Source organism: Molothrus aeneus, chromosome 6 (assembly GCF_037042795.1).
Source record: "Molothrus aeneus isolate 106 chromosome 6, BPBGC_Maene_1.0, whole genome shotgun sequence".
NCBI classification, from domain to species: domain Eukaryota; kingdom Metazoa; phylum Chordata; class Aves; order Passeriformes; family Icteridae; genus Molothrus; species Molothrus aeneus.
Window position 1 is genome coordinate 29081532 of NC_089651.1, and position 27488 is coordinate 29109019.

The window sequence follows — 27488 nt, forward strand, 5'->3', positions numbered from 1 at the left end:
AGATGTGATACAGTCTGCTTTAAGTTTATAGACAATTTTAAAGTAGGTAGCAAGGGTGAAAGCTTTTTACATATGGCCTTTTTTACATACAGCCAATCCTTCTGAGAGGTGGTGTTAAGCACGTAACACAGCAACTCAGGGAAACAGAGGAACTGCACAGGCAGTAAATGAGAGTGTCACAATGATTTGTTTGAACTCCTACAGAGACAATCTAACATCATTTTGGTGACAGTGTATCAAGAACACACAGGAATTCATTCTAGTGTCAACATAACTTTTATTTACTTATTGCTGTCAATATGCACAGTAAAGGAAGACCTGATGTGACTACCTCCTGCATACAATACTTCTGAAGAGTCAGAGATTGTGGCTTTGATGGTAATAGAACAAAAATGCTGTATTCACAGGCCACAGGGTGATTTTTCTAACTGCCTGAATTACAGATGCATTCCCTAGCTATCCTTCATTCTGTCCCTTCCAGCATCACCTAATATAGACCTTGTAACTGGAAAATAGCCAGAGATTATTTGGGAGCAGCATAAAGGAAAAAAAAAACATTTCTGTATTGCTTCTTTATCACAGCCCTTCAGCCTCGTAGGAGCAAGAATTCATTTGTGGCTTTCTAGCATATAAACACAAGTAGATAAACCACAGAAGGATCAGGTATGCTAAGGAAGGATGGAAATAATCTCCTACTGTATCACCTATTGTCACAAAAACATCCTCCTTCAGAGCTGGATCCTCTGATTGGATGAGACCTCCCAATGCCTGGCAGAAGGATCCTAGTCAGTAACTGATTGAAATGGGAAGTACAGGCTGTGCTTTCAAAGCTTTTCCTCTGGTCACACTAGAGTGATTCCATCCAGGAGCATCACACTGTCACAAGATGTTCCTCCACCCAGCATTAACCACTCTCCTCTGGCTGGTAAGCCAAGGCTTGCTTCCCAGCCTCATCCTTGACTTCTCCCTAGGAACAACACTAAATTGATAGGGAATTATGTAGGTGGCCAGAAGCCAAAGGCTGTGAGTGGACACTGTCACAGTCTGAATGGGACAATAGCAAGCAACTACCTGCATGTCACTGGACATACATAATACCCAGGGGTCCTGATGCCATGAAAGGTATGGTAAATCTGTACTTTACCACCCCCTAACCCCTAACTGTACTTATGCTGCTTACTTTATTCACCTTTGTATTGTCTATTTCTTAATTTCCCAATTAATATGCAGGAGAAAGCAGGGTGTCACTCTGAGCATACTTATCCTGTGGTCTGTAAGCACCAGGCAGTGCTGCTTCTACAGCATGGGTAATTATTAGCCAACTGCTTGCTTAAAATAGGTGGGGGAGGCTGCAAGGGGCTCCACAACAAAGTGACTCCTCTCCTGGACTCCTCTTCCACAGCCCTTACAGCTTGCCTGAACTGGCAGTGGGTTTTGTTGCTGGACAGTCCTCACCCTCCTGCCCTCCAACTCGCCTCACAGAGGGGTGTTGAGGAAGTCATCAAAACTGAGTCAAAGGCTTCTTCACACTGAGGAATAGATAGCCAAGAGCTAATACATTCCCTAGTTCTGACACAGCTAGATGTCTCAGTGCAAAAAAAATGTGCGAAGGTGGCCCTGGAATGTTCTGCCCACCAAAAACACAACAGAACCCTCCCTTCCAGCTTGCATCGATGCCATTGAGTTACCTATAAGCTCTCCTCTGTACATGATCCTCCTTGGACCCAAATCCACAGCATCCTCCTGTTGTCTTCACCTTATGTTGTTGCTGTTTGCTTGAAATGATGTAGCATCAAGACAAAAAGTTTGGCCCTGTGTTTGATACTTTTGCCTGTGCTTGGGAGACTGGGACTGCTGCAGTCTTCAGGAAATGTGCCACCGAAGTACTGATTTACTGAGGGTGTGCAGCGAGCCAGCTCCTAGAGCGGATCAGGTAGAACAGGGCGAGCTGTGTTCAGCTGAGGAGATTACACTAGCTGGAACACAGGCTGCTAAAGGTTTCCTCAGAAGCACTTGTGTTTGGCAGACAGACTAGACAGGGAAGGAAAGGAAAGGAGAGGCACTTCCTAAGCTACGGTCTCTGGTTCACTTGAACACCGACTGTGGCATCTTGGCCAAACATGGTTTAGTGTAAGCAGCTGAAGCAAACAGGTCTGGAGAGATCAGCAGAGAAGGTCTGCCAGGCTGCAGGAAGCACTCAAACTAAAGCAAAGCCAATAACTGAAGGGATTGCCTACACACAACTCTCCCCCACACCTTGCCCACCAAATGCCAGATCTCCCTTCTGAGCCTAGTGCCCAAGGCTGTAACTTTTGCAGAGCTGAATGGCAGATTGATCTCAGAAGCCCCCTCCCAGGAAGAGTCACTTTTTGTCCCCTGAAGCAGAATCCTTTTGTGACCTCATGATTTGATAGATAGTTTTCCTAAAGCGCTGGTCCCGGCTCAGTCTTTTGGCTGCTTCTTTCAGCTCTTCAATGTTTTCAGCTTCTGCAGGTGAGAAGATGAAGGACTGTGACTGCTTCACTGAAACAAGAACAACACAGAAAGGTAAGCACTCTCCACCAGGGACACAAACTGAAGATAAAGCTTCACTAGAGTTCACGAGCCATGTGACCAGCATGACTGAGCCTAACTCAGTCTGTGATTAGGCATTCTGATGAAGTAATATTTAAGTAAGTTTTTTTAGGAACCCAAGACCATCACAGAAGTTTAGCTTTCAGCATATATAAAGAAATGGGCAACAAATACACAGGCTCAGTGCCTGCTCTCTGGGAAAGGAAGCTCCAAGTAGCACTGTGGCTCCATTCTGCTGCTAAGAAACATGAAATAGAAACAACATTTGCAGACTTTACTGCTCTGCCAGTCCCCTGGGCACATATCTGCTCCTGCAGGGTATGAAGGAGAAGGCTGCCCGACACCTACTGTCATTCCAGGAGGCGCTGGTTCTCCGGCAGCGGAAGCGGCAGCTCTTTATGCGGCGAGTGGCGGCCTTGTGGATGTACACAGAGTTCTTCATGATCACGGGCATCTTGGCCTCCAGCTCAGCATTGCGGATGCACTCTTCAAAGAACTCTGGGAAGAGAACACCACTGTTTCAGTGATGGGACAAACACCTCAAGCAATGAACCAGTCACAAGGGTCTGCACTCATTGATGGGCTGAGCCAGGTAATGATGACCTTCATGAACAACAATCCATAAAGCTCCAGAATATCATCAGGAAGAACATTTGCAAATGTTCATTTTCAAAGTGACAAAACCCTCCAGTTCCTAACAAATGCATGCTCAAATTTAGAAAGAACTAGAGTCATCCATTCCACATCAGTAATTCTTACAACTGCTCATGACTCAACTGCCAAAAGCCTTTGATACTGTGATAAAAGTTCTCAACTCTGAAGCCTTGCTCATTATACTTTCTTTGAAGGACTTCTAAAACCAGTCAGGTCTAACTGGAAAAGGAAAGTGTTGGCAAGTGTTGGCAACACCAGCACGGGCACACATGGTAAGGGATTTCTTAGTAGCATAGCAAATACTAGCGCATAGTTACATATATTATGGGCTCCAAGAAAAGCCCTATGCCCAAACTCTGACGTTATTCTGCCCTGATCTGCCACACAAACTGCTTTTCCTGTCCCATTTCCCCTCTTATGGTCTGACCAGTGTCTATTCTGCCATTCCAGTCTTGCTGTCCTCCTGCCTGTTGCTGGTGCATTGCTGTTCAAAAGCATCATGTGCTAATGTGCCTAAACTCTTCTATAAAGGGCATGCAGAGCTGCAGAAACCACTCAGAAGGACTGAGGCAATCTGTGCTGGGACTAACGTTATGGGAAACATTGCTGGTCCCTTATTTTCTCAAGTGCTCTGCTCATCAGTACATTTTTATTCTTTTGAAAAAAACATCTCTCAAAATCTAAGGTTGGAAATATCAGGAGACATTCAGTACCAGTTATTTATGCATGCCCTGTGAAGCTCCACTTGAATGCTGAGCTCAACACATCCACTTTCGCTCTGTTTTCTTACCAGGGCCCTGAGCCAGTGGGATGAAGTTCAGAATCATGACTGTTTTTAATCATTTAGAAATCTTATGTAGAAACTATTGAATAATACTTTTAAAATTTAAATATATATAAATTATAAGTATGTGAATAGATATAAAACTATTTATACATTTATTTTTCCCTATTTACCTAACAGTGCTCAGAATACCACAGGACTTTTTGACTTTTCTATATTGGTCCAGTACATCCACCCTTCACTGAAATGAAGCCTTAACTGTACAGACCTAGCACCTTAATAAACCCTTCTCCCTGCAATATAATTTGCAGGGCATGAAAAACAAGCAAGATTTGACTCAATTGAAGCTGCTTATGTCAGTTCCCAAGCCTGATTCAAGCCAAATGCCAGGGTAATGCCCCCCAAGAGAACCCAAAAGGACCCAGCCCAAACAAACCAGAAAAAGGCAAAGAAACAGGGATAACTTGTGAGAAGCATCAGTCTGCACCTGACCCATGCTCTGTAGGGCTGAGCTGATGCTGTGATTCAGCTCTGAGTAAAGATCCAAACTTCACCTGCTGGGTCATCCACCAGCATGTTGCTACAGCAACCACAGGCCTCCTTAAACTGGTGATATTCTTTTAGCCAAGGCTGAGAAATAAAGCCTTGAGGGGAGTCAGAGGACTCCTTGTAACTCAGACCTAGTCAGTAGTCAGTTTTTATAGCTCTGCCACAGCTTCCCTGTTTGACATTTTGGAAAGTCAAGATGACTTGCTCATCTCTAGGTTTGCCTTCCACCCAGCAGAGAAGGCTGGAATAATTTAATGCTCCTTCGAGGGGCTGGAATAATTTCAACCTTCTCTGAAGGCAAAACACCAACTACCTGCATAGCACATTATGGCTCCTCAAAGGGGAGATGTGGTGGAGGTACAAGAAGTTGGGAGACCGCATTTATCTGCAGCTTTGCTAATTTGGAATCTTCTTTGTGTGTCTGGGAAGATAGGTAGAAATACTTCCTCTAGTGAGTTTGCTCATCAGTAGAGAACATGGATGACTAACTTACTTCTCAAGTTACTGACATCTGCTTTCATCTTCTTCTCTTTCTCCTTGTTGCAATTCAGGGAATTTAAGCCTTGCTCCAAGCTCTGCAAGGCGTCCTCAGCCTCTCTCAGTCTCTTCTCCAGATCCATGCGTACCTTCACTTCAGCCTGAGGAAGAAAGTAAGAATTGCTGGAAAACAGCTTGTTTCTCAGTAAACGTCCGGGTAACTCACAAGGTCTGTGAGGAACTTGCCATGGATGAAAATGAAAAGACAACAGTGATGGAAATCCTTAGAAGTATCGCAAGGCAATATAAAGGCATTTCTCATGTCTTCAGACAGAATCTGAAGTCCAGACTATTACAGTAATTTTACTTTACTCTGACTTCATTTTTCACAGTTTTCCTCCCATTGCATAAACCATATGGAACCAGAGATGGTATTTCAACACATGAATCTGTGCTAATGCAAGTACTTGCAGCTTAGCAGGAACAGAAGGACATCAATCCAGCTAAGACAGACTTGAGATAAAGGCAGTCAATTCCCACAAAGGGATGTACAGTGCTTAGTTTCAGAAACAAAACACAAGAAGAGTTAGAAATACTGTACTAGTTTAGCAAATGAGAGACTACACAGCTTAGGTCAACTTAGCTTTAGTCTGGCCAAGTAGATAGAAGGTTACAAGATAAGAAAATATTGGAGGTGCAGGAAAAAAATAACTCAGGGGGTGTTTTTGGACAAAATATTGTACAAGGAGTTTGAGTGTCAAACAGCTAATTATTAACATAACCTTTAAATACCATATTTGTCCAGTTACCTTTGCATAGATTAATGTACTGTCTGTTACAAAGTAGGACTGGTCCCCCAGCTGAATTCCTCTGCTTTTGAATCCAAGTTCTTGCAGAGGTTACTGAAGATTTAAAAGTCTTAAGGTTTGTTTTTCTGAGCACAGGTGAGGAGAGAAAATGTCTGCTTGGTTCTGCAACAACCATATTAGCATTTATTTGAAATCATCTTCATTCTTGATTGTGTATACTGTCCTCTTTTACTTTTTTTCCTTCCCTCCATCTATAGGTTATGCTTTCACAGTAACAGATTAAAAGACTTGTACTGAATGGATTAATCAGGCTTCAGGATACAAAAATAAACAGTAGTACTACATAGATAGAAGATGGCAATTTCATGTGTTACCATGATATCATAGTGCCTTGGGTAGGAAGAGACCTTAAAGATCATCTCATTCCAACCCTTTGGCCATGGGGAGGGATAATTTTCACTAGACCAGGTTTCTCAGAGCTCCATCCAACCCAGTCCTGAACACTTCCCGGATGGAATACTCACAACTTCTCTGAGCAACTTGTTTCAATGCCTCACCACCCTCACAATAAAGAATCTCTTTCTAATACCTAATCTAAACCTCTCCTCTTTCAGTTTGAGGCCAATCTCACCTGTCCTATCATTACATTGTAAAAATTCCTATAAGGTTTCTGTCTCAGAGCCTTCTCTTCCCTAGGCCAAACAGCCCCAACTCTCTCAGCCTGTCTCCACAGGAGAGGTGCTCCAGCCCTCCAAGCACCTTGGTGGTGCTCCTCTGGGCTCACTCCAACAGGTCAAGAGCTGGATGCAGCACTGCAGATGGGGTCTCAGCAGAGTGGAACAGAGGGACAGAATCATTTCCCTTGCCCTGCCTGCTACTCTGCTTTGGATGCAGGCCAGGATACAGCTGGCAATATGAAGCACAGCTAATGAAGATTTATGACCAAAATGTGAAAACTAAATAAAACCAAGAGTTTGGCTTGATAGGGAATGAGTTGAAAGAGGAAATGGAAGCACTCTGAGCCCAGGGACAGCAATATGTGACGTATGCAGGGGATACCTTGAGGTCTCTCTCTGCCTGCTGTTTCTCTGCAGTCAGCTCCGAGAGCGAGTTCTGCAGCGCTTGCGACTGGGAAGAGTAAAACTCGCGCTCCTCCTCCAGTGCTCGAGACCGCTCCTCATTCTCCTTCATCCTGGTGCATGGCACAGCAAACAAAGATGACCATTCCCACCCCAACACAACTCACAGGCAGGAAAGGAGCTCAGTGTCATGATGGGGCATGCTCAACTACCTGACTGCCCAGAGCAAAGAGAAGCTAACAGAAGCACTGTGTGCTCCCTTCCAATAGCACAGGCAAAGCTGGAGAGAGCCAGCTGGACAGTTCTTGAATGAAACACTCTCAACTCCCAGATGAGGCCCAGGAGTACCAAACACTCCTTATGGACAGGCCATGAACACCTTTACATGCACAAGTCCTGGTTTGAAAGGAGCAGGCCCAACTGGGTGCAAGTTCAGCTGCCCTGCCTCACTCTGTCTCCTTTGAAGGATTTGTAACCTGGACTCCTACCATTGGAACCAGACAAGCTTCTAGACTTGTCTGGTGTTGGCAACCACAAAGCAAGTCAGCAGACAGTCACATCCTTCAGCACCACTAAGCCTGAGCAGAAGTGTCCTCTTTCCCCACTTCACCTTTTCTCTGCCAGGAGTTTCTCCTGCAGAAGTTGCTGCATCTTCTCTTCAATCTGTCGCAGGCTGCAGTGCAGTCCCCAGATGGGGCTTTGCTCCTTGCTGGGGCTGGTTGGAGGTGGGACCTGGCTCTCATTTTCTTCCAGCATCTCCAGCATTTGTTGTTTTTCCAGGGAGAGCTCCTTGAAGAAGGACAAGAGATTGTGAGTATCAGCCAAGTCTAATGTTTCTGCTCCTGTTCCTACCTGGTTCTTCCTTACTGAGTGCCTCCATCCTTGCATCCACATGCCTCATTCAGGTAAACACAGGAATAACAAAATTTGGGTTTCATTTCATACCTGCTTCATGGGGAGCAAGCCTCCAAGACAGCCTTTGCTACAAAGGGGTGAACCAGCAGGCCCCTCTGATGTGATATGCTAGTGAGGACACAGCTCAGGGACTGGAACCTTGCGCTTCCCTGGTGCATCACAGATGCAGGCAGCTTCCCTGCCTTCCCCACTCTGCTTGCTCCTTAGTGGGAACTGGAGGCACCCCCTCTGTGGTACTTCTAAATGTGGGCAATGGGACACATCACATGGTTTGCCTCGGAAGTGTTCAATGTGCAGTTAGGGCAAGAATGGTACTTCCATAGCTTTCCAGTTCTTTTTGTCATAACTGCAGGCAAGGAGAAGAGCTCAAAGGAACAGATTTTTGGACAAACTTGCAGGATCTGACACAAACATTAAAGATGACCTTGCAGCTTCAGAATGCCAACTGTGTGGAAATTTCACAAAAAATATACTTTTAGAAAAGATACTTTCCACAAATCCACCAGTAAGGAAAGATTTTAATACATCAAGACTCTGTTTCCTAGATTCCCATGTACATTCCCAGGTACACAATTTCCTTGGGAATCATGCTCCCTTCTGTGAACAAGAATGCCCCTCTGCTGCTTCAAATTCCACCAGAAGGTAGAGAGATGCAGTTAGAAAGAAAAAGCTCATCAGACTTAGAGTCATGGTGGCTGGAAGGGACCTTCCAGTAGGCTCCTGCCCAGCTTGCTGTTCAGAGACAGTCTGGCAGCACAGCAGGATATGGTCAGCTGTGGCTGTTTATAGTCTCACAACAGTCCAGGATGAAGGTTACTCAGCCTCTCTAACTGCCTGCCTGCCCATCTGGGGAAAATTCTCTCCTGACTGTTCCACCTAAGCCTCCTAAACTATAACATATTCTGGTCATTGTCCCATCACCATATCAGCTGGTACTGCTGAGAAAGTCTTGGCTCAGTTGTGCTCTGTGCCATTTCTCATCCTTTTCTGCAGGGGATTTTGGTGTTCATATCAGCTACCAAATGAACCTGCTCACCTGCACAGCACTTCAACCCTGGCATTAGCAGATGTTGGATTCATGCCATAAGACAGCAGTGTTTTCAGGCCCAAATGCTGTCACTCAGGGCAGGAGCAGTCACTCACCTCCAGGGTGTTCTGTAAGGATTCTGTCAGGCTTCTCAACTCTTTCTTCTCTTCCTCCACTCCTTTGAGGGAGCGGGCTGTGAGCTCCAGCTCCCTAAAGAAGCAAAAAGGGTGACAGCTATTGCAATAACAGCCCCGCAGGCTGCGCCCAGGCTGTGCCTCTCCTGGTGCAGGACCTGCAACCATCGGTTGGTATAGCCAGTCCTGGAGAGCCAGGAGTTTGCTAGGAAACATCACATCCTGCCTTGGACACACTACAGGTATCCAGGAACTTCACTGTGCCTCCTGATCATCAAAACCAACCCAAGAGTTACTGTGCTTCTCCAGCAAGGGCAGAGCCACGGTTGCAACTGAAAGAGCTCAGACATGGCAACCACATCTAAGCAGAGCCTGTGAGAACAAAACTGGTTTGCAAAATCACACTGGCTTTTCTGAGATGTTACTTAGGGAGGAAAAAAGAAAAAAAAAAGAGAATGATAGTAAAAAATGTCCTTTCAACACTTGGGGAAAAGCACTTGGATCCTTCTATTTCTAAGTACATTTGCTGCTAATATTTTTCATAGTTAACTTCAAAAATGACAAAACTAATCTTGGTGAGGCAACATCATCATGCATCCATTGTCATTCAGCTGATGGTGGCAAACCAAATCCAGTGTCTGGATCCCACACAGCTGCTCAGTCAGCTGAACTAATTGCCTCTCTGAAATCTTCTCTTGCACCTCTCCCATGCTACTCCAACTAAACTGGGGGTGGCTTGTATCCCAGCACTTTGAAATTAAATTGCTGGAGGCCCGAACGCAAAATGAAGCTAAGCTGTGCTCTATTGGCCACAAGCAATAGCAAATGGAGGAAAAGAGCCCACAACCACTCCTGTTTTGGTCAATGCACAAACCAGGTGGATTTCCAGACTGTTTGGATTCACCAACCACAGCAGCACTTTTGCCCAGTGTGGGAGTTGTGTCCTTCCCTGCCCCGTGGCCGTACCGTCGGATCTCCTCCTGCTCCAGCCGCAGCTCCCGCACCACCTCCTCAAAGCGCTGCTTCTCTGCTTCCAGGATCTGGTTCAGACGCTCCAGTTCCTGCTCCAAAAGAGAAGACAGGGATGTACTCTGCCAACACAGAGTTAGGAGAGGCTTCCCTGCAAACAGCACCTGGGACTTTTAACATGGTGTTTTACCCAAGCTGTGTAGAGCTACAGGGTGTCTGACTCCACCACACTTTTTTTTGCCAAAACCACAAAATTTTTGCCAAAATCCTCAGGCAACCTCTAATCCTCAAATTAGAAGGATTTGAGGTTGCCTGAGGATTTTCAGACATTTAGAAGTCCCAGCCAGGTTACCGAGCACCTGGAAATCTCAGACATGCTCCCTGCAGAGGTCGGCTCTGCCACACATATACAGAAGGTCCAAAACTCCCTGGGAATGCTGGACGGACTTTCTTCCAAATAACACTTGTGTAATTCAATCCAGTGAGTATGAATTTCATTTGATCTTCCTCCCTGGAGTCATAAAGATAAACCTGCTGCATGGAAAGTAACAGGGAAAGGGAGCAGGGATACACCTCCATAACCCATCTCATGGCACAGGTCTTATTCCTCTCTTCTTCCACAGGACCCAGAGATTGGCTGGAGACTCTTGTGCCTCCAGAAGCCTCTCTCCCTGAACACTGACATGCTTTCAACAAGTCCCAGCCTCCCAGCCCTGCCACATGGCAGCTGAAGGAAACTGGCTTGTGATGAACTCACCTCTTTTTGCTCCCTCTGCAGACATAGCTCCTCTGTTTCTTCCATTAGTTTATCTGCAAGCACACAAAAAAAGTCCAAGCACAGAGAAAAGCATTTTATATCCTCGGGATATTTACAAACAAGAATCACAGACTTTTTGAAGCTTGAAAATGCATCATTCCCTATTCCTTTGTGTGTATCTGTCTGGGAGGGTCCAAAGGCTGAGATGGCACTAATGGGATTTTCTATAACTTCCCTCCTGCCAAATAACTTAATCAACTAAACAAGCATCTTGCTTTGTACTCAATCTAAGCTTTCCTCTCAATGTTCTTAAAGAGCATTGATGAACCATCCTTCACCATCCTCCAGCTGAGGCAGGAAAATATTCTTATCTCTGCTTCACAGATAAGGAACAAGGCACAGAATGGCCAAGTGAGTGCAGAGAGTCACACAACATGTAGCAGCAGTCAGTTTCTCTGCAGCTCAGTGCCCCATCCTCATTTGCCTAGCCCATCATCCTGTCCTTGGCTCTCTGGACAGCACTGCCAACTCCCTGTTGTCACCTTGGGATGTCCCAGCCGAGCCCAGAAATCAATCCCTAACTTAGCCACAAAACTTCTGCTGCACAGAGTAGTTCCCCTCAATGTCATTTGCTCTTGTCCCCTGAAGACACACCCGCCCAGCAGAGGCTGTGCTCTGGTCCTCACCCTGCAGCACCTCTGCTGAGCCAGCTCCAAGCTCAGACGCTCTGCCTCGGGCAGCTCTGAGCCAGCTTAAGGAGCCCGGACAGAAACACTTCTCGTGGTCAAGCCTCAGGTTCAGCTCTCAGCTCTGCCACCTGGCTGCCACGGGAGCACTTCGTCTTCCTCTTGAGAGGCGAGTGAGGTGCTACTGGTTTCCCTTGTACTGAGGACTTGACAAGGCTACTGCTGCTGGCAACATGACTACTTCTAGGAGGAATGCAGACCTCTACCTCCTGCCCAGAGCAGGGCTCCTGGTGCCAGAGAAATAGTGTTACATTACCAAAGCTCTGCTGAGCACCACTGCTGCCTTTCTTTCCCACTCTCTCCCTCTTCCTCCTGGCCAGAGCCCAGCACAGATGCACTGTAATTACAGAGGCTCTCCCACCTTCCCTCTGCTGCCCCTCCTGGAGGGCCCAAGCCCTGGACCTGATCGGCTTCTGTAATGTCCATGTCTGATAGTGAAATCCGGATCCCAGCTGGGTGGAAGATAACTCAGTGTGGATTTGAGAAATTCCTCAGAGCAGTGTTCCTCCAGAGAACCTTGACCTGCTTCCAGGAACAGTGCCTGACCTCAAAGCTTGACTACAGGATGGACACAGATCATTGAAGGTAAGGCTAATGAGGCAGAGGCCTTAGCACTTATATAGAAATAGTTAGTCATAAGAAAGTAGCCAACTGTGACAACTGACCAGCTCTGAATGTTCTTGTCATGGACCAAAGAACCTGGTGAGATACATATTTTATATTCCAAATATCGCCTGTTTGCCACAGAATGTGTATTCCTCTATTTCTCCACCACCTTTTCTTTTATCATACTAAAGAGTTCTTTAGTCTTTAAAGCCCTTTCATTTGCTCTGATGGTAGCAAAATAATGTTTTGATGGAACTTTCCTGTTTCTAATTTTCCTCCCATTTCTGTCCTTTCAGGTCCTCCTCTCAGCATCCCCTGTTTTTCCTTTGTCAAGTGTGGAACCACTTCTCCCTGCTTGCCTCATGTATGAGTCCATCCATCACCTCACATGGGTGAATGGTGTTCAGATGGACAGAGTAAGCACACCTTGGTACTTGAGCTATGATCACTGCTACATGTGCTGAGATCAGCCCTGATCAGTGTGGTTGCAGAAATGCAAAAAGCTCCTTAAGATTCCTCCAGTGGCTTGACAATTAGGAGTAGATAGCATGAGCCCCTGCTCACAGCATCACCAGCCTGAAGCACCCAAATTTCTGTTATCTTATTTAAAGCAGATAACTCTCCAGACAAGTCACTGGGCCCACACTTGTGATCCACAGCCCTCAGGTCACAAGGTCTCTGAGACCTGGGGAATGCTGTAACTTAGAGGGAATCTGGGTTAAAAAAGCTGCTCTCCCTTGGCTCTTCCTACAGGCAGTAGGGGGAAGAGATAACTGGACCTGCCAAGGTCAGAGCATCCAAGGTATCAGGCCATGCAGAGGCTGGTTCCTAAATAGGGGATTGGATTACATAATCCCCTTTCTTCATACCTAGATTACTTCAGGTTCATCTGTTCTTTCTCTACTGTCTACAGAGAGAGCACTGGCAAATTAGCCACTGCCATGAGATACCTCGAACAAGCCCATGTAAATGCTCCCACTTCCACCAAAATGAACAGTGTCAGTAAACACAAAGATCAAGTTAAGACCAAAAAAAGCACCAGCTGGGTGAGGAAAACTCATGTATGAAAAGCTGTGACCAACCTCAGAAGTATCAGTCCTGTCTGATTGAGGGAGATAAAGGTATTGTCTTTTTGCCTGTGAGCAGCTGAAACCAGCACATCCAAACCTCTCAGGGGTGGCAAATATTTGTACAGATGAGCCATGGAGGACTGCAGCATGGTGGGCAAAGCAGGCTCCTCCTTTACACTCCACACAGATGTCCAGATCCCACCCTAACTTTTCCATGTTTTGATTCCCTTCAGACCTGAATTTCAGCTGCTGACTGCTCAAAAGTTTCATCCAGAGAAAACCTGTAGCTGCTTGGCTTGACCAGTGACAACTCCAGGAGAAGCAAAATTACTATTTTGGCCTCTATTGCTTTTCAAAGTAAGAGTTTCCTACCTAAATATTCCTGTTTCTCCTTGGCCAGCTGTAGTCCTTGAGCTTCTAGGCTCTCGATCATGGCTTCTCCCAGCTGGGCATTCTTCCAGGTCCTAGGGAGAGCAGACACAAAGCAGACAATGTGAGAGAGCTAAGGGTCTAGGACAGGGGACTCAGCCTAGCAAACTGCCAAGGAATTCAAACATGCAGACGCTCATCACCTGGGACCATGAGTCCCTAAAAGTTTTCTCCACAAATGAATTGGAGAAATTTCCCTGGCATTCAGTAATTTTATTTTGTTTTTCAATACATGGGCTGTATGTCAACACCTCACAGCTATTCAAATGTTTTTCCCAGTGTTTTGGAGATTTTTATACTGAACTTAATTTTGAGGTCTCTCCAGACCAATCCAGCACATTCACAGCCTTCAACTGCAACAGGTTGTACCTGGAACCTTTTAAATGACAGGCTTCAGAACCAGATTTTAGGTTTAACTCTAGTAACTTCCCACAGCCAGCAACACTGTCTTCTGCAGCCCTTCCAATATTTTGTTGTTAGAGTCACTCTTCCCCTTCAGACTTCAACCACTTATTGAATCCTTCCTATGGCCTTTTACCTTTGGTCTTTCTGGTATCCATCATCCATCCTGGAAGCAATCAACCCCTCCTCTGCTAAAGTTGTAAGCCACTCGGACTTGGTGTCTGGCCCTACACTGTGAGTCAAGTGCTTTTTCCTGACAATGAAGAAACAGAGATAAAAGCCAGACAAGATGCTGGCAAGTAGGGAATGTTAAAGGCAAGGGGCATATTCAAAGAGCACCTTGTGTTATTGTAGGGCCACTGGCCAGAGGATCTCAAGGTCTCTTAAACACTTTATGAAGCAAAGCTAAAAAAAGGGCCTGTGGAGCAAATACCCATTACTGATTGAGTTCACAGACAGGCTAGGCTTTAATACAGATATTAAACATCAAGGACAAGCACACACAAAACCCAAAAATAGAACCAGAAATGGAGTTTGCTTCTCCATTCATGCTTCATTAGAAAAAAATCTACACATATAAAATGCATAACATTAAAACATACCTAAAATTGATTCCAATATATTTATATAGATGTGCATACAGGAACAGTAATTGTTGCCCAGAAATTCTGCCATCTTTGTTAAATCCTAAGGGATCTTATAAATATTAAATATCTGTAAAGCTTCCTGTACCAGGCCTCTTTGTGAACAATTTGAAATTGTAGCTTTTTGGAAACTGTTAATTTGGCAATCTCCGATTTCAAGGCAAGCTGTACTTTGTCTCTTATAAAAGCCAGATGAATAAATTAAACACACACCACCCCAGGGACCAGGCAGCTCACAGCTCCAGCAGCCCAGGCTCTCTTTGCAGATATATGTGTTTCTTGTCAGCTAATGAGGCTATTTCTAAAGTAGAGAGAAAATTAGAACACTAATTTAAAAGGTGCTGTTTTGCCCACAGGTAGACATCTTCATCTTGAGTGAGAATATGTGGGTGTGAATGTGTTTTCTCACTAACATTCCCTGTTACAGGATGAATCTGATCCCAGAGAAGCAAACAGGTCAAGATGGGAGTGGGGGGAAAGACAGAGTTTATCATATGATTACATGGAGGGTTTCAAAACATCTGCAGCCTTTAAGGTGTCTGTTTACAGAGTCACCTTTTCAGTGCTCCCTCCCTTCCCCAGACTAACAAGACATTTCCATGTCAATTACTCAAAGGTTACTGCAAAGTCACCCGCTGCTGTGTGACTTTGAAAATGCACTTGGATCACCATGTAGCATTTAAGCTTTTATTCCTACATCTGCTGGAACCAGTGCTGGTGTAACCACAGCTACAGGGAGGTACCAGGCTATGCCTTCAGCTGAGGGGCAAGCAAGAGCTTCTTCTATTTTGTATTTCTTGCCAAGTGAGTTTTCATCAGAAAGAGCTACATTGCTTAAAGTATTGGAAAGCACAAGGCCAGGAAGGCTCGTGGGACAAGTAGAAAGCCCCTGCCTGAAAAAAAAAAACTAAAACAAACCCAAAGCTGTAGAGAATCTCCATCACATACACTTCAATCACTATCTGTTCCAGTTCTGCAGCACTGGGAATATCTCTTTAGGTAAAATGCAGTGAAAGCTTTCTTGGTAGCACCCACAGCCAATTTTTGGAGACACTCAGCACTTTATAGTCCACAGGATGTAAGTACTATGTTACTTATTTTCTCCTACATTGTCCACCAAGTTTACTTTCTACCAGTTCAGGGAACGTTGCTGTGAACAGAGAGAGGTTATGTGTGCCCCTCTCTCCCACTTGCAGCAGCAAAGCCTCTCTGGGTGGGAAGGGAGCCTGGCAGTCTGGGAGTAAGGCCTTTGTGCATTTCCAAAAAGCTTTCACAATCTGGCAAGTGTGGCAAGTCTAAGCCACAACATTTTGGAAGTGTGGGGATGCCATCAGTTCCCCTCTGCGTTGAATAAGCCATTTCCCCATCAGGCCAGGAGGCTTAGAAAGGAGAGAAGAACAGAAGGGACCACCAAGCATACCGATGGTGGAGGCAATAACCAGCTGTGCAGGCACATACACATGATCCACCCCAGATGGAAAGAGGCAGAGGACAAAATTGAAACAAAGGACAGATGATACTTCCCAGCCTGGATATGTTTTTCCTCCTTCACCTATGTCTATATCTCAGTCTATGGAGGTAGTTTTGGGGTTGAGCTTTTTTTTTTTTGCCTTTTTTTTTTCTTTAAAGTTGTTTGTTTATGAGTTTTTGGGTTTTTGTTGGGTTTTTTTGGCCAACTTTAAATAATTATGAAAACAGCAGGTGCCACTGGCAGTACAATCTCCATCTAGGAACAAAAGAACATTATAATTGCCTAGAATGATTCATCTGTATTATTTTAGCTTTTCTATTCACTGCAGATCAATTTATTGGCCCATGCTGGCCTTTCTGACTGCTGTTTAGCTCCTGACCTGACCCTGTTAAATCACATAATCCGTGCTTTTCCTCACATGTAGGTTACCATCAGCCCTGATGAGACTGGCACTGGAGCTGCACCACTCTCTGATGCAGGAACAGAAGCACAGAGGAGAGGAAAGGTGTCTCAGGTGGATTATCAACTAGGTGCAGGTGGTCTGCTGTATGATAGCAGCCACTTGTAGCTTCTGTTTTAAATGCTTCTGCTGGAATATTAAAGCATGGGCTAGAGAAAAGGCTGGCTCTGTGGCAAATGCAGCAGTGCAGGGCTTACTTGTGCACACCCATCCTGAGTTGTGCTGCCCTCCTCCTTCCCTCCCATACACATCTGAAAGATGAACTTGGTCCCAAATTATTGCCCTTGGCAATAGTTGATCTAAACATTTGCAAAGGTAAGTGTGGACCTGGGCTATTCAATAAAAATCTCCAAACTGCTCCAGGGCTACCTCTGTGTCTGTCACTTCTCTGCAGTGGCCAAGGCTGCTTGTGCCCAGGGGGTGGCAGATCTCTGCCTTGGGTCTTGTGTCCCACAGGACTCCTGCTCCCATGGATCTTCATGGCCAGCTTTGTGTGGCAGTTCATGCACTGCCACAGAGGGAACAGCTCGCCCCAGCACCACAGCCAAGCACAGAGCTTGGCTTGCGCTGATCCACTGTAACATTAGGTTCCCATTAATTACAAATCTACATTTTGGGCCTCACAACATTGAAATTAAGTGAGATATTGCCTCAGCATGTACATGGACACACTGGGATTACAAGTTAAACAGCTTCTGTCCCTACAGTGGTAAGAGACCACGCATGAAATGCAGCCAGGAAGGGCAGAGCAAAATGCTCATTGCTTTAAGCCTCAGAGCTGAATGGTAGGCTCTGCCCTAAAACCCAGGAAGTTTCTATATCTCATTTGGGAAAGTCAAATCCCTGTTTTAGTGTTATCTCTTCCTGCATCTGCTGAGATTTAGAAGGAGCCTGCTCTGGCTTTGCAGGACAGCTGCTCGCTGCTCATTGCACTGTCAGGCTCCTGGGTGCTGGGGGATTGCAGAGCTGGAGGCCAACAAACTGCAAATCTCTGTCCAGCATTCTCAGCAGAGTGTGAACCAGTACTGAATGCAGACAGCAATCAAACCCTCTCACCCCTGCAGGTGGGCTGGAAATGCTTTGCTAACACTGCCTCTCCTGGGATTTAGGCTGCCTCCACATTTCACAATTAAACTGTTTTGAGAGGCCAAATCCTGCTGCTGCACGGCCTGAGCACCCACAGATCTGGGCAGAAGGAATCACACCCCACGGACACAGAAGTGCATCACAATTACTGTTATTGATCAGAACTGTGCTGGTGGGGTCCCTGCTCATGGCAGGACATAGAGGCACATGGCAGCTGCTCACTAGCTTCATGTGTTGCCTGTTCTGCTCTTACTTTACCCCAAATTCATATGGAGGGGTTGTCTGATCTCCACTTCTGTTGTACAGACTGCTGCACACTTCCATCAAACCTGCAAACCTTGCTTCCCACACAAAATGGACCAGGAGGGTTCCCACATCTCTGAGGCATGAGAGAGGGACAGCAGATGGAACTCAGTGTATCAGCATTTGGCAGATGACAGCCTGGGGTGGTGAGCAGACAGACACACTGCACTACAAGCTGGGAAGCTTTGCATCAGCTTTAGAGCCCTCCCCTTTAGAGTAAGGATGGGTCCAGGAGGCAAATAAAGCTATCACTGGTTTTGAGGAGCTTGTCTGACTCCCCATAGCCCTTCTTGTCAGGCTTCTTCCTCTTTATCCTTTATACATCTACAGAGCAGATCAAAGCAAATAAGGAATAGAAAGGAGCTTACACTTTTCCAGACTCCTGTAGCATCTCCAGCCACTGAGCCTGCTCAAACTCTGATTCGGCTGCTAGAACAATGTTACCCTGAAAGAGGGGAGGAGAGGGGGGAAAAAACCCAGATTAGAGAGGCTGGTGCCTTATGCACCTCTGTGCACCCCTGGCATGAACCGGACACAGCTGTGGTGGGAAGAGAGCCCACCACAGCCTTCCACCTCCCCAGGAAGCACCACATGGGAGCAAATATGACCTAGGCCTACATTGGGAAGTGTGCACACAGCAAACAGCCACAGCAGGAATAACACTGATAGGGCAACATGGGCTCTAGGGCTCCTGAGAATCTGTCCACTGCTCTGCTAGTAGCCTAAAACCTGGTGTCAGAAAGTGCAAGTTTCCTTGCTGGTTGTGTTGAGGGGACTTGGGATCCTAAGTCACCTTTGCCCTCAGGATAGTCTCTCCAGAGAGGGTAGGCATAGCTTGGTGGGGAGGGAAAGTCTGCCAGTCCAGCTCTGCTCATCAGCATTAACCTGTTCTGTGGTGTTTGGAGGTTTTTAGAAAAAAAGCAATCTACTTACATGGAAGTCTTCATGAGAGATCTTTATGGCATAAGGCATGTTAGCCTCTTCTTTGGGCTCCACAATGCAGCCTCCCAGGGGTATGACACCCTGGAGATAAACCAGAGCACTCTAATCAGTCAGAAAAATCAAGTATAACTATCAACTAACCAGGAGCTGAACTTTCAGTCACTTTGTTGGCCCCTGCCTTGGCTACCCTGGGAGGGGCAATACACACAATTCCTGCAAAGCAGAGGGACTCTCATCACCACCAAGAAACCCTCAGCCAGTATCTGGAAGGGGTAAGGATGGCAGTCCTGCCTTCAGCATGGAGGGAAGCTGTTAGCTAGAACATGGAAGCAGAAACTGTTTCATCAAGGGGGAAGTGTTCTCCCAAGAGGGGCAAAAGTTGCAGATTCAGTGTGGTATCATGAGAGAGGCTGTGCATCCATTGTAGTCATTGACAGCAGTCAAACTGTACAGTGCTGTGTGGGGCAGGCAGGCAGCTGGCTGTGACAACCAGGATGGGTTGAATCAGCACCTTCAGGAGCTCATATGCTACATCAGCCTGCAGTGACTACAGAGGACAAAAGCAGCTCAGAGCACAGGGTCCCCTGGAGCTCCAGGCAGCAGAGCTACAGAGGGCTCTCAGGTGCTGAGGGCAGGTGGGCCATCAGCTGCTGCCAAGTGCAAGCACAGGTTGGAAACAAGAGCCATATGGAGCTCTTAGCCCCACCACTGGCTTTGCCAACATTATTTTTATAGCCACAAGATTAGTTGATTAGATAATGAAAATAAAGGAATATATCAACTATCAGGTAAAAAAAAAATAGAAGTCATATGCCTGCTGAATCATGAAATAACCTGAAAAGCATCTCTTCTAAGGCTTTCCTGAACCTGTGAGATGTCTTGGGCTTACTAGGACTTAGCTCTTCATCACCTGCTGGGCCCATGGAGGAAGGGGGAGGGAATGCTAGAAAGAAAATAACTCCCTCCTTGTGCAAACACTGCTCACCTTCGGATGGATATTGAAGTATTTATTGCTTTCAAAACTCTTCTTCTCACTCTCAGCATAGTACAGCAGGAAGCTTTCCTTAATGATGAAGAACCTTTAAGACAGAGAAGGGAAATACATTCTGGTGAAATGAAGGTTGTGGTTAACAGCACAAGAAAATCCCCACCTAACTAAAGCTGCTTTCTGAGCACGAGAGTTCACCACTCCCACCTAAGACTAAGGTGAGGTGCCTCACTTTGCTCACAGCCAGGAGCTGGTGCTCAACAGCAAGTGCCAAGTTGAGGTACTTTGTGCTTGCAGGCACCCAACAGGCACCACCAGAGCTGAGGGCAAGCCACAGGCTCTCAGGGCACTGGGACAGCACTCTGTGCCCCAGACAGGACCACAGACTTTTGGCACGTCTATGTGTGTGCCCTCTCTTGCTCACGAGTTGAATTTAACCTACTGGAGAGAGCTGCTCTTTTATTCAAGGGTCTCTTGCATGGGCTAAGCCCAACTAAATGCTTATTTTGCAATATGCTGCCTGCCACCCTCTTCCCTCCCATCTCAGCACAGCCAGAGGGAAGTGTTTCCAGTCTAACAGAGTATCATAGCCTAGCATCCCCAAGTGACTCATGAGGCAAAAATTGGCCACCAAGCACTCAGGAGCAGAAATAAATTTGAGAGATATTTTTAAGCAGAGCACCTGGCAAACTTTCCTGTCACTGACCTTCACAACGACAAAGGAAATTGAATATTTTTTTTCTCATACATGTAACATTAAAATAGGCCTTGTTCTGCTCACTTAGCCTTAGGTATACTCTGGTCATCATTGTGTAGTAACCACAAAATATCACAGCTTCTGCAAGCCAAGCCTCTAACTTACTGGAGTGTGTCCTCAAAATTATGATTAAAGGAGTGCCACCTTTAACTTATTTGGATTTTTGAAATGTCCCTGGGAGGGTTCCTCCTCTCTTCAAAAATTGAGGTTGCACGTATTCTGCAGTGGTACAGGGGAGAGATACCGGACTTAGTTTCAATTTGGTCTAAATCTCTGCAGCACTCAAAAATTATGAAGAGCAGCTGAAAAAAAATGGGGACAAGTGTAATAGGGAGGTTTCAAAAGAGCAAATGACAAAGAAAATGTATTGTTCTGTTTTGTACCTATTTTCTGACATGAGAAAGAGGGATTTGGAAAGAAAGTGAAAGGCTAGAAGGTGAAAATTATTCAAAAATGCCTTTTTACACTCCACAAAACACAGCTGCGTCAATCACTTTCATATGGTGCTGAGGACAAGAGATCATGAGGAAACTGGAAAGGATGAGGCATTTCTATGAATAATAAGAACATTCCCAAGAAACCCTCCTGTTTCTGGGAGGGAATAAGGAGAAGACCTCTACAGGCAGTGCTGCCCACTTGTGCAGCCTGGGCATTGCTGCACCCTTGGAGCCACCCTTAGTAATGGGCTGGAGGACAAGGGGGCTGATCCAGAAGGACAATTCTAATGCCTTCATGTGAACCCATGCTGTTGTTCTATTATTTCTCTAGGGTCCCATAATGATATTCTCAGACTTCAAAAGTCCATACCTCTTTGGCATATTCTCATGGCTGCAGATCTTCACTGACTCCTTCTGCTGTATGCTGCTCTCTCTCAGGTGAGGGCTCCTCTAAGGCTCTCCCTGACTGCCTAACCCACCCCCTTTTATCCAGTCATCGTCATTGGTTACAGCTGCAGCCCAATTAAGGACATCACAGCTGCAGCCCATCAAGGGCAACCAGGACCTCTGGGGCAAAGCCTCTGTACAGTTATTCAAATACATTTCCTCTACTATACCCCCCATTCCCCCCAGGCCTCTCCTGAAGTGGATGGGCTGCCAGATGGAGCCAAGTCCTGCCTCCAGTACAGATGAGCACAGCAATCTGGTACCAGTTTAGTTCCAAAAGCTAAAGCAAGACGTTGAAGCTGGCACAGAATTATAATAATCATAATAAAAATATAGAAATAATTATTAATTATTATTAATATCATTATTTTACTCCGGTGAAAACTTTACTGCTTCCATCAGCTTCTTTCTCTTGCTCTTCTGCTATGGCTCTGGGAACACAGATGAAATTGCCAAATGCCATGGAAACAGAGACCACAGGCTCTTGGGGCAATAAAAGAACAAAGCTAAACTTTTCAAAGTCTGCAGCAAACTCAAGCTCTGGATCACTTTGTACCTTCTCCAAAGTGTTTGAAAGTGACAGTCATTGAGCAGGTGCATATTTACATCCATAAATCTTCAGAACATACAAACACCAGCAGCAGTTATTGTTCCCCAGTTTTTTCTTCTCCTTCCCTCTCATCTATACCTGTTCATGTTGACATCAGAGGTGGGGAGAAGCAGGGACTTTGCCAAGGCAGACATCAGAGACCTCCAGAGAGCAGACAAGGCTTGTTCCTGGTTCCTCCTGTCCACATCACTTCTGTGAACAGCCGCCTTGTGCCTTCCTGATTAATTTTTCCACACATCTTTGGTCTTTATAAGAAAGTTTTCCTTTGAGTAGCTGCATCTTTCTGTTTTCTCCAACTCTATGCTTAGTTCAAGGAAGACTTCATTTTTTAGAGAGAAATGTTGCCTTATCTGCACAATAAATACAGAAATAACCTCTTAAAAGAACAAACCTGCCTGCCCAATGGCCTGTGCTTGGTCCAGTGAGTCACAGGGAACCAGATACTGTGGGCATAAATATGAATCTAGAGATGCCAAAAGTCAACACACCACATGAAACAGAGAAAGTTAAATCATCACTTTCAACACTCTTTTCAGTATGACTAATATAAAAAAACATTTGCCAGACAGGTAAAGATATTGATCTTTAACTCTGTGTGATTTTTTAATCTAAATGTTATCCCCCAGTTAAAGCCAGAGTTTAGTTTGTTATATACTTTTTATTGTTCAGTGCTGATAATCCTCATATTATAGATTATGCTTCTATGGAAACCAAAATCAAAGCAAAAATAAGAACAAAACATAGCACAAACCTCTGAAAAATGATATGTCTCTCACAGATAAATAAACTTTTACATCCCTGATTTCACAGATGTGGAGAGAAAATATGGGGATTTGGAATGAAAATATACTAAATAAGAGTTTAGAAAATAAGAAGAACAAAATCTCAGTGCAAGTAATGAAGGAAAAACATTGAAAATCTGGTTAGCTTGTGCACATAATGTATTTATGCTCAGATCATATTCCCTCATCTACCTTTACCTGGAAAGCAACACCAGAGCAACCAAGACCATTACTTTAAATGACCTTCAGGACAAAGTCTCCATGCAACAATCCAGAGGTAGTTGATGCAGCATGGTAAAAAGAGGGATGAAGTAAAATAAAAGAGGAGAGAGTTACAAGACTCAAGAGCAGGTTGAAGACTAAAGCAGCAGCCAGGTGAGTAAGAGCAGAAAGGAAAAGATGGTCAAGGGAGAATGGGGAGAGACACCCAGTTAGGACTATGATTGGAGGACTGGAGACACTGAACATGTGTCTGAATCAGGCACAGATGTAGCAGCAGGAGAAAAGGAAGTGCTGTAAAGGCAGGGGAAGTTTTTGAATACAAACAAGAACCCAAAATAAACAATTTAAAAACAGAGCAGAGCTCAAAACCTTGGAGAACACCAGCAAAGGTGTGAGAGATGAGGCAGGCTGGCACAGCCACACTCTACAGGCAGCACAGGTAATGCAAGAGCCATTCATGTGGTCAGCTGCTCTGGTCACCCATCCCTGCTGCTGGATCCTGCTCTGAGGAACCACTGAAACCACAGTATAATTAAACCAGAATAGCAGAGGAATGGTAACAATTTGAGTGACTTGGATGAAAAGCAGAAACAACAGCTCTGTACTGGACAAATTGAGACACCCGCTCTCTGTGGAATAAGTGCTTTTTGTATTACAGAGGGCTAATGAAATTCATTAGCTACTCTTGGTACAAGTTTTTGACATGACAATGGCCCAGATGAAGTAGTTACACTATAAAACTGCAGCAGTCTCCCTGGTCCTTTATTTCTCTGGGCCAGGAGCACAGGGGGCAAATCCCATTTACTAGATCAGCCCAGTACTCCATCCCCAGGGACAGCTCAGGAAACTGATGGGCAAATGATCTTTATCATGATGAAGATCAGAGCTCGCAGTACCTGCCCCTCGCCCTTCCTCCCCTGACAGCTCCTGGCTCCCCTGCCCTGGCAGCCGGAGCACGCCCAGCCTGCAGGGAGCGGGGAGAGGCTCAGGAGGCTCCCTGACCACAGCAGCAAATGGGGGGATCACAAGGAGCAGAGGGAAGCCCACGCTCTCGCAGCCCCTGCTGCCCTGTGCCGCACACGCATGCTGCTCTGCAGCTGTGTGATTCCCGGGGCTCCTGAGCAGAAAGCAGCCATAAACAATTCTCTTTTCCATCTGTCCTGTGACCACACGCAGTGACTGTAAGCAGCCACTGTGGAAAACAAGGTTCTGTGCCTGCTTTGCAATGCCACAGACAGGACTGGTTCAAAAGACAAAAAATTCTCTCTTAACTGTGCTGTGTTTCTCTCCTTCTAACCTGTCATCTCTGACAGGTTTATGGAGACATACAGGCATATTTTGTGTTTTGGTCTCTCTCCTCTTGTGCTTCACCTTGCTTTTCTGATGTTCAGTTGTCCACCAAAGACATGGCCCTTCCCGGCACTGTCCCATTGAACCCCAAAGTCTCAGACATGGATGGTGACAGTTTAGAGCCTGACATTTCTATATGGGACTGGGATTATTCATGGTAAAGAAGGGTATGCCACTTCAATCCTGGAAAGCTACAGCACCCTATTCATGCCATATCCAGGGTGGGTACACACATGATGCATTTCACTCCAGCCTCTGTGCCAGGCTCGTGCCATTACCAGTAAAACTTTTGTAGCAGGAGAGGGTAAATTGCTTGTTAGGCATTGGGAGGAAGAAGTTGTTCAGAAGACGAGGACTGTTAGTCAATGACTGAGAATATGATTTTCCAAAGCCACTCCAGCAGTGACCCAAGCTTAGACTGCTCAAAAGCACCACTAAACTCAGAAGACAGGTGCTTCTCTGTTGGATAGATATTACTTTACAAGAAAAGAAAATCCACATTAGGAATAGACCTCCCTTTCTTTAAGAGATAGGCATTAGGATGCTGCTAATGGCATTTCAAATATCAAGCTCTGAAAGGCAGCATGCTCAGATGTCAGCCCTGGCAGATAAACACAGCTACACTGGTCGAGAAGCATCCAGCCCAGTCTTGGACAGTACCTGAGGCAGCACACAAATATTATATTTGGGCTTCAGAGCAGACCATTGCATGGGCAAAAGAAAGGACTGAAAATGCTCCACACAGCTGCCCCAGGTCAAGTTCAGCTGTCTCCACAGGTGCCATCAGATTTGGCCCTGACTAAAACAAGGCTCTGCTATCCCTTCCTCCTCCCAGCATAACCTGTAATGCTGTGAAATTCCAAAACCTGGGATTTCCATCACCAAAGCACTGGACACCATGCCTGGACACTTTTTCCTTCATCTGCTATCTAGTCAGATTCCATCCTTCCCTGGAACAGTTGCTTTTCTTCTCAGTTGCTCCAGAAGTATTGCTGCTACAGCCAAATGAATGGGATCAAGCCAATAAATATCATGTACCTCCCACATAGACCCATCTTCATGGCTGATAGCCTGATGAGATCAACCCTCCTCTTAAAGACAGGCTATCTCCCATATCTTGGAAAGACTTTCTTTGGGAGTGGGAGTAGTACAGTTGTCCCAGATTTCAGGACAAAATATACATTTATCAGAGACCAGGTCCTCAATGACATCCAGATATAGTAAATCTTTTTTCTTTATTTAACTGGAGTGGGAAACATCTCTTCTCCTTTTCATAAAAAAATGTACTTGACCAGCTATGTGCTGGTGGGCATGGGGAAAAAGAGGAGGAAATGAATGAATTGCTCCTTATCTCCCCCTAATGATTTGTTATAATACCATGCAAGTTTGTTTTACTTTAAAGCAAGTCTCTCCCACGATAAAACAAACTAACCAACAACACATTTCTCCTCCTGTTCAAGTCTTTTTACCCCAGAACTCACTTCCTTCCAAACCCTACAGATTCCATGTTCAACTCTAACTGACCTGTGTCTGGTCCCCCAGGACCCTCAGCTGCTGTGCTTGCAACTAACCTTCCACATCACCCCCGCTTCTGCTCCCAGCTGCTATCACTAAAACATTTACCACTTGCTGAAGATGGGGTGATTTCTAGGAATAGAACAGCACTAAATAAATAATGACAGAGGGAACAGAGATGAGTTATTTGCCTGCAAGACATTTTTATTAGGGAGAGCCTTTTAAGAATGTCTCATCCATGGCAAATTACCTTCCCCTCTGTTATTCTGTCCATTTCTTTTCCGTAACACAATCACAGTAGTTTCCAGGCATAATTCATTTATTTATCAATATTTGGGAGCTGAGTAGGGAGCATCAGCACAAATTCTTTTCTGGGTGAAAATAGGCTGTTCTTGGCATGGGAGGGAATAAAACACACACGCGGGTCAAAAACTGCTACAAACACAAAATGCTTCCCAAGTAATGTTTTTTTCAGGCTATGCCATCTTCACAGACTGGGCAGCACTATGGTTACTACAGAAAGCAAAGCTGGGAAAGCTGGCTTTAGAAATGGATTGTTTGTATCTACACTGCAGACTGCAGCAAAGGTACTTACCCACGAAAGGTAAGTGCCAGAGATTCAGTGATTTGCATAAAGAAACTACAGCAACTCTAAACTTAAAACCAACCCACCACTTCAGTATTATAGAACATACTTCTGTCCTTGATTAAAGGTTATAGCAAATGCTTTCCAGCTCCAAACTTCCTGGCTGCTGATAGACAACATACAGCAGCTTGCAACTCCCTAACACCAGATGGGAGAGAACTCAGAGCCACCTTCTCCCCTGGGAAGAGTCTGCATGTGCTGTTCCCAGCATGCAGTCGCTGTCAGGCAGCACAGCAGTACTGGAGCTGTGCACAGACCCCTGCAGACCACACACACACACTACAGACCCCCACGCAGTCAGCTCAGCCCTGCCATCTCACACCCGAAGGACTCAAAGAGCTTTGAGTGGCAAAACAAAAAAGTCAAGCAGTTTAGGGGCAAAATACATGAACAGACTCTTCCCCTTTCATGAAACTATCACAATTATTCAGAGGAGGCAGCTAGTCTCTATTACTGCCCTGTAGTGCACATAGAACAAGGTCTGGACAGATAAAGAAGAGAGCACAATGGGGTGCCACATGTGTGAAGCAGACTCAGCAGCAGGGAAGCTATGCCCCAAGTTTTACCCTGAGCCTCTGCCTGGCTGGCTGCACTTGAAGAGTCAAGCACTCAGTCTCTAAACTTATCCCAGACCCTTAGGCTTTGTGTTTCACCCGAGCATCCCTCAGCAACTGTGGCTTACCTCCTGGACCATTTGGCTGACTGCCTCCCAAAGGGTCTCTTCCAGAGCACACCGTACAGCTGCACTTTGGTGCTGATGTCCAGAGCATCTGAATCTGCCTGTTCCATGGACGGAGAAGGGGAGACAGAACTGGATTTTGAAGCAAACATTATAGATGGATCTGGT

At 45.6% G+C, this 27488-nt stretch overlaps 1 protein-coding gene across 1 annotated transcript; it reads right to left on the reverse strand.

Annotated features, from left to right (window-relative positions):
* Positions 1-263: 263 nt before the first annotated feature.
* Positions 264-27472, reverse strand: PLEKHD1 (pleckstrin homology and coiled-coil domain containing D1). Its single transcript, XM_066551844.1, has 13 exons — positions 27324-27472; positions 19873-19966; positions 18879-18968; positions 18314-18390; positions 13523-13614; positions 10729-10781; positions 9969-10063; positions 8985-9078; positions 7537-7715; positions 6907-7039; positions 5055-5199; positions 2923-3072; positions 264-2523 (listed from the first exon to the last, which is right to left on the reverse strand). Exons 1-13 carry the CDS (start codon positions 27470-27472, stop codon positions 2363-2365), a joined length of 1512 nt encoding a protein of 503 aa, XP_066407941.1. The 3' UTR covers positions 264-2362.
* Between the last annotated feature and the right edge of the window lie 16 nt (positions 27473-27488).

Coding starts and splice junctions, on each gene's coding strand:
- PLEKHD1 (XM_066551844.1), bottom strand. CDS start 27,472: ATGTTTGCTTCAAAATCCAGTTCTGTCTCCCCTTCTCCGTCCATGGAA. Junction 5,200..6,906: donor AGGCAGAGAGAGACCTCAAG/GTATCCCCTGCA, acceptor TTTCTTCCTCAG/GCTGAAGTGAAGGTACGCAT. Junction 2,524..2,922: donor CAGCGCCTCCTGGAATGACA/GTAGGTGTCGGG, acceptor TTCTTGTTTCAG/TGAAGCAGTCACAGTCCTTC.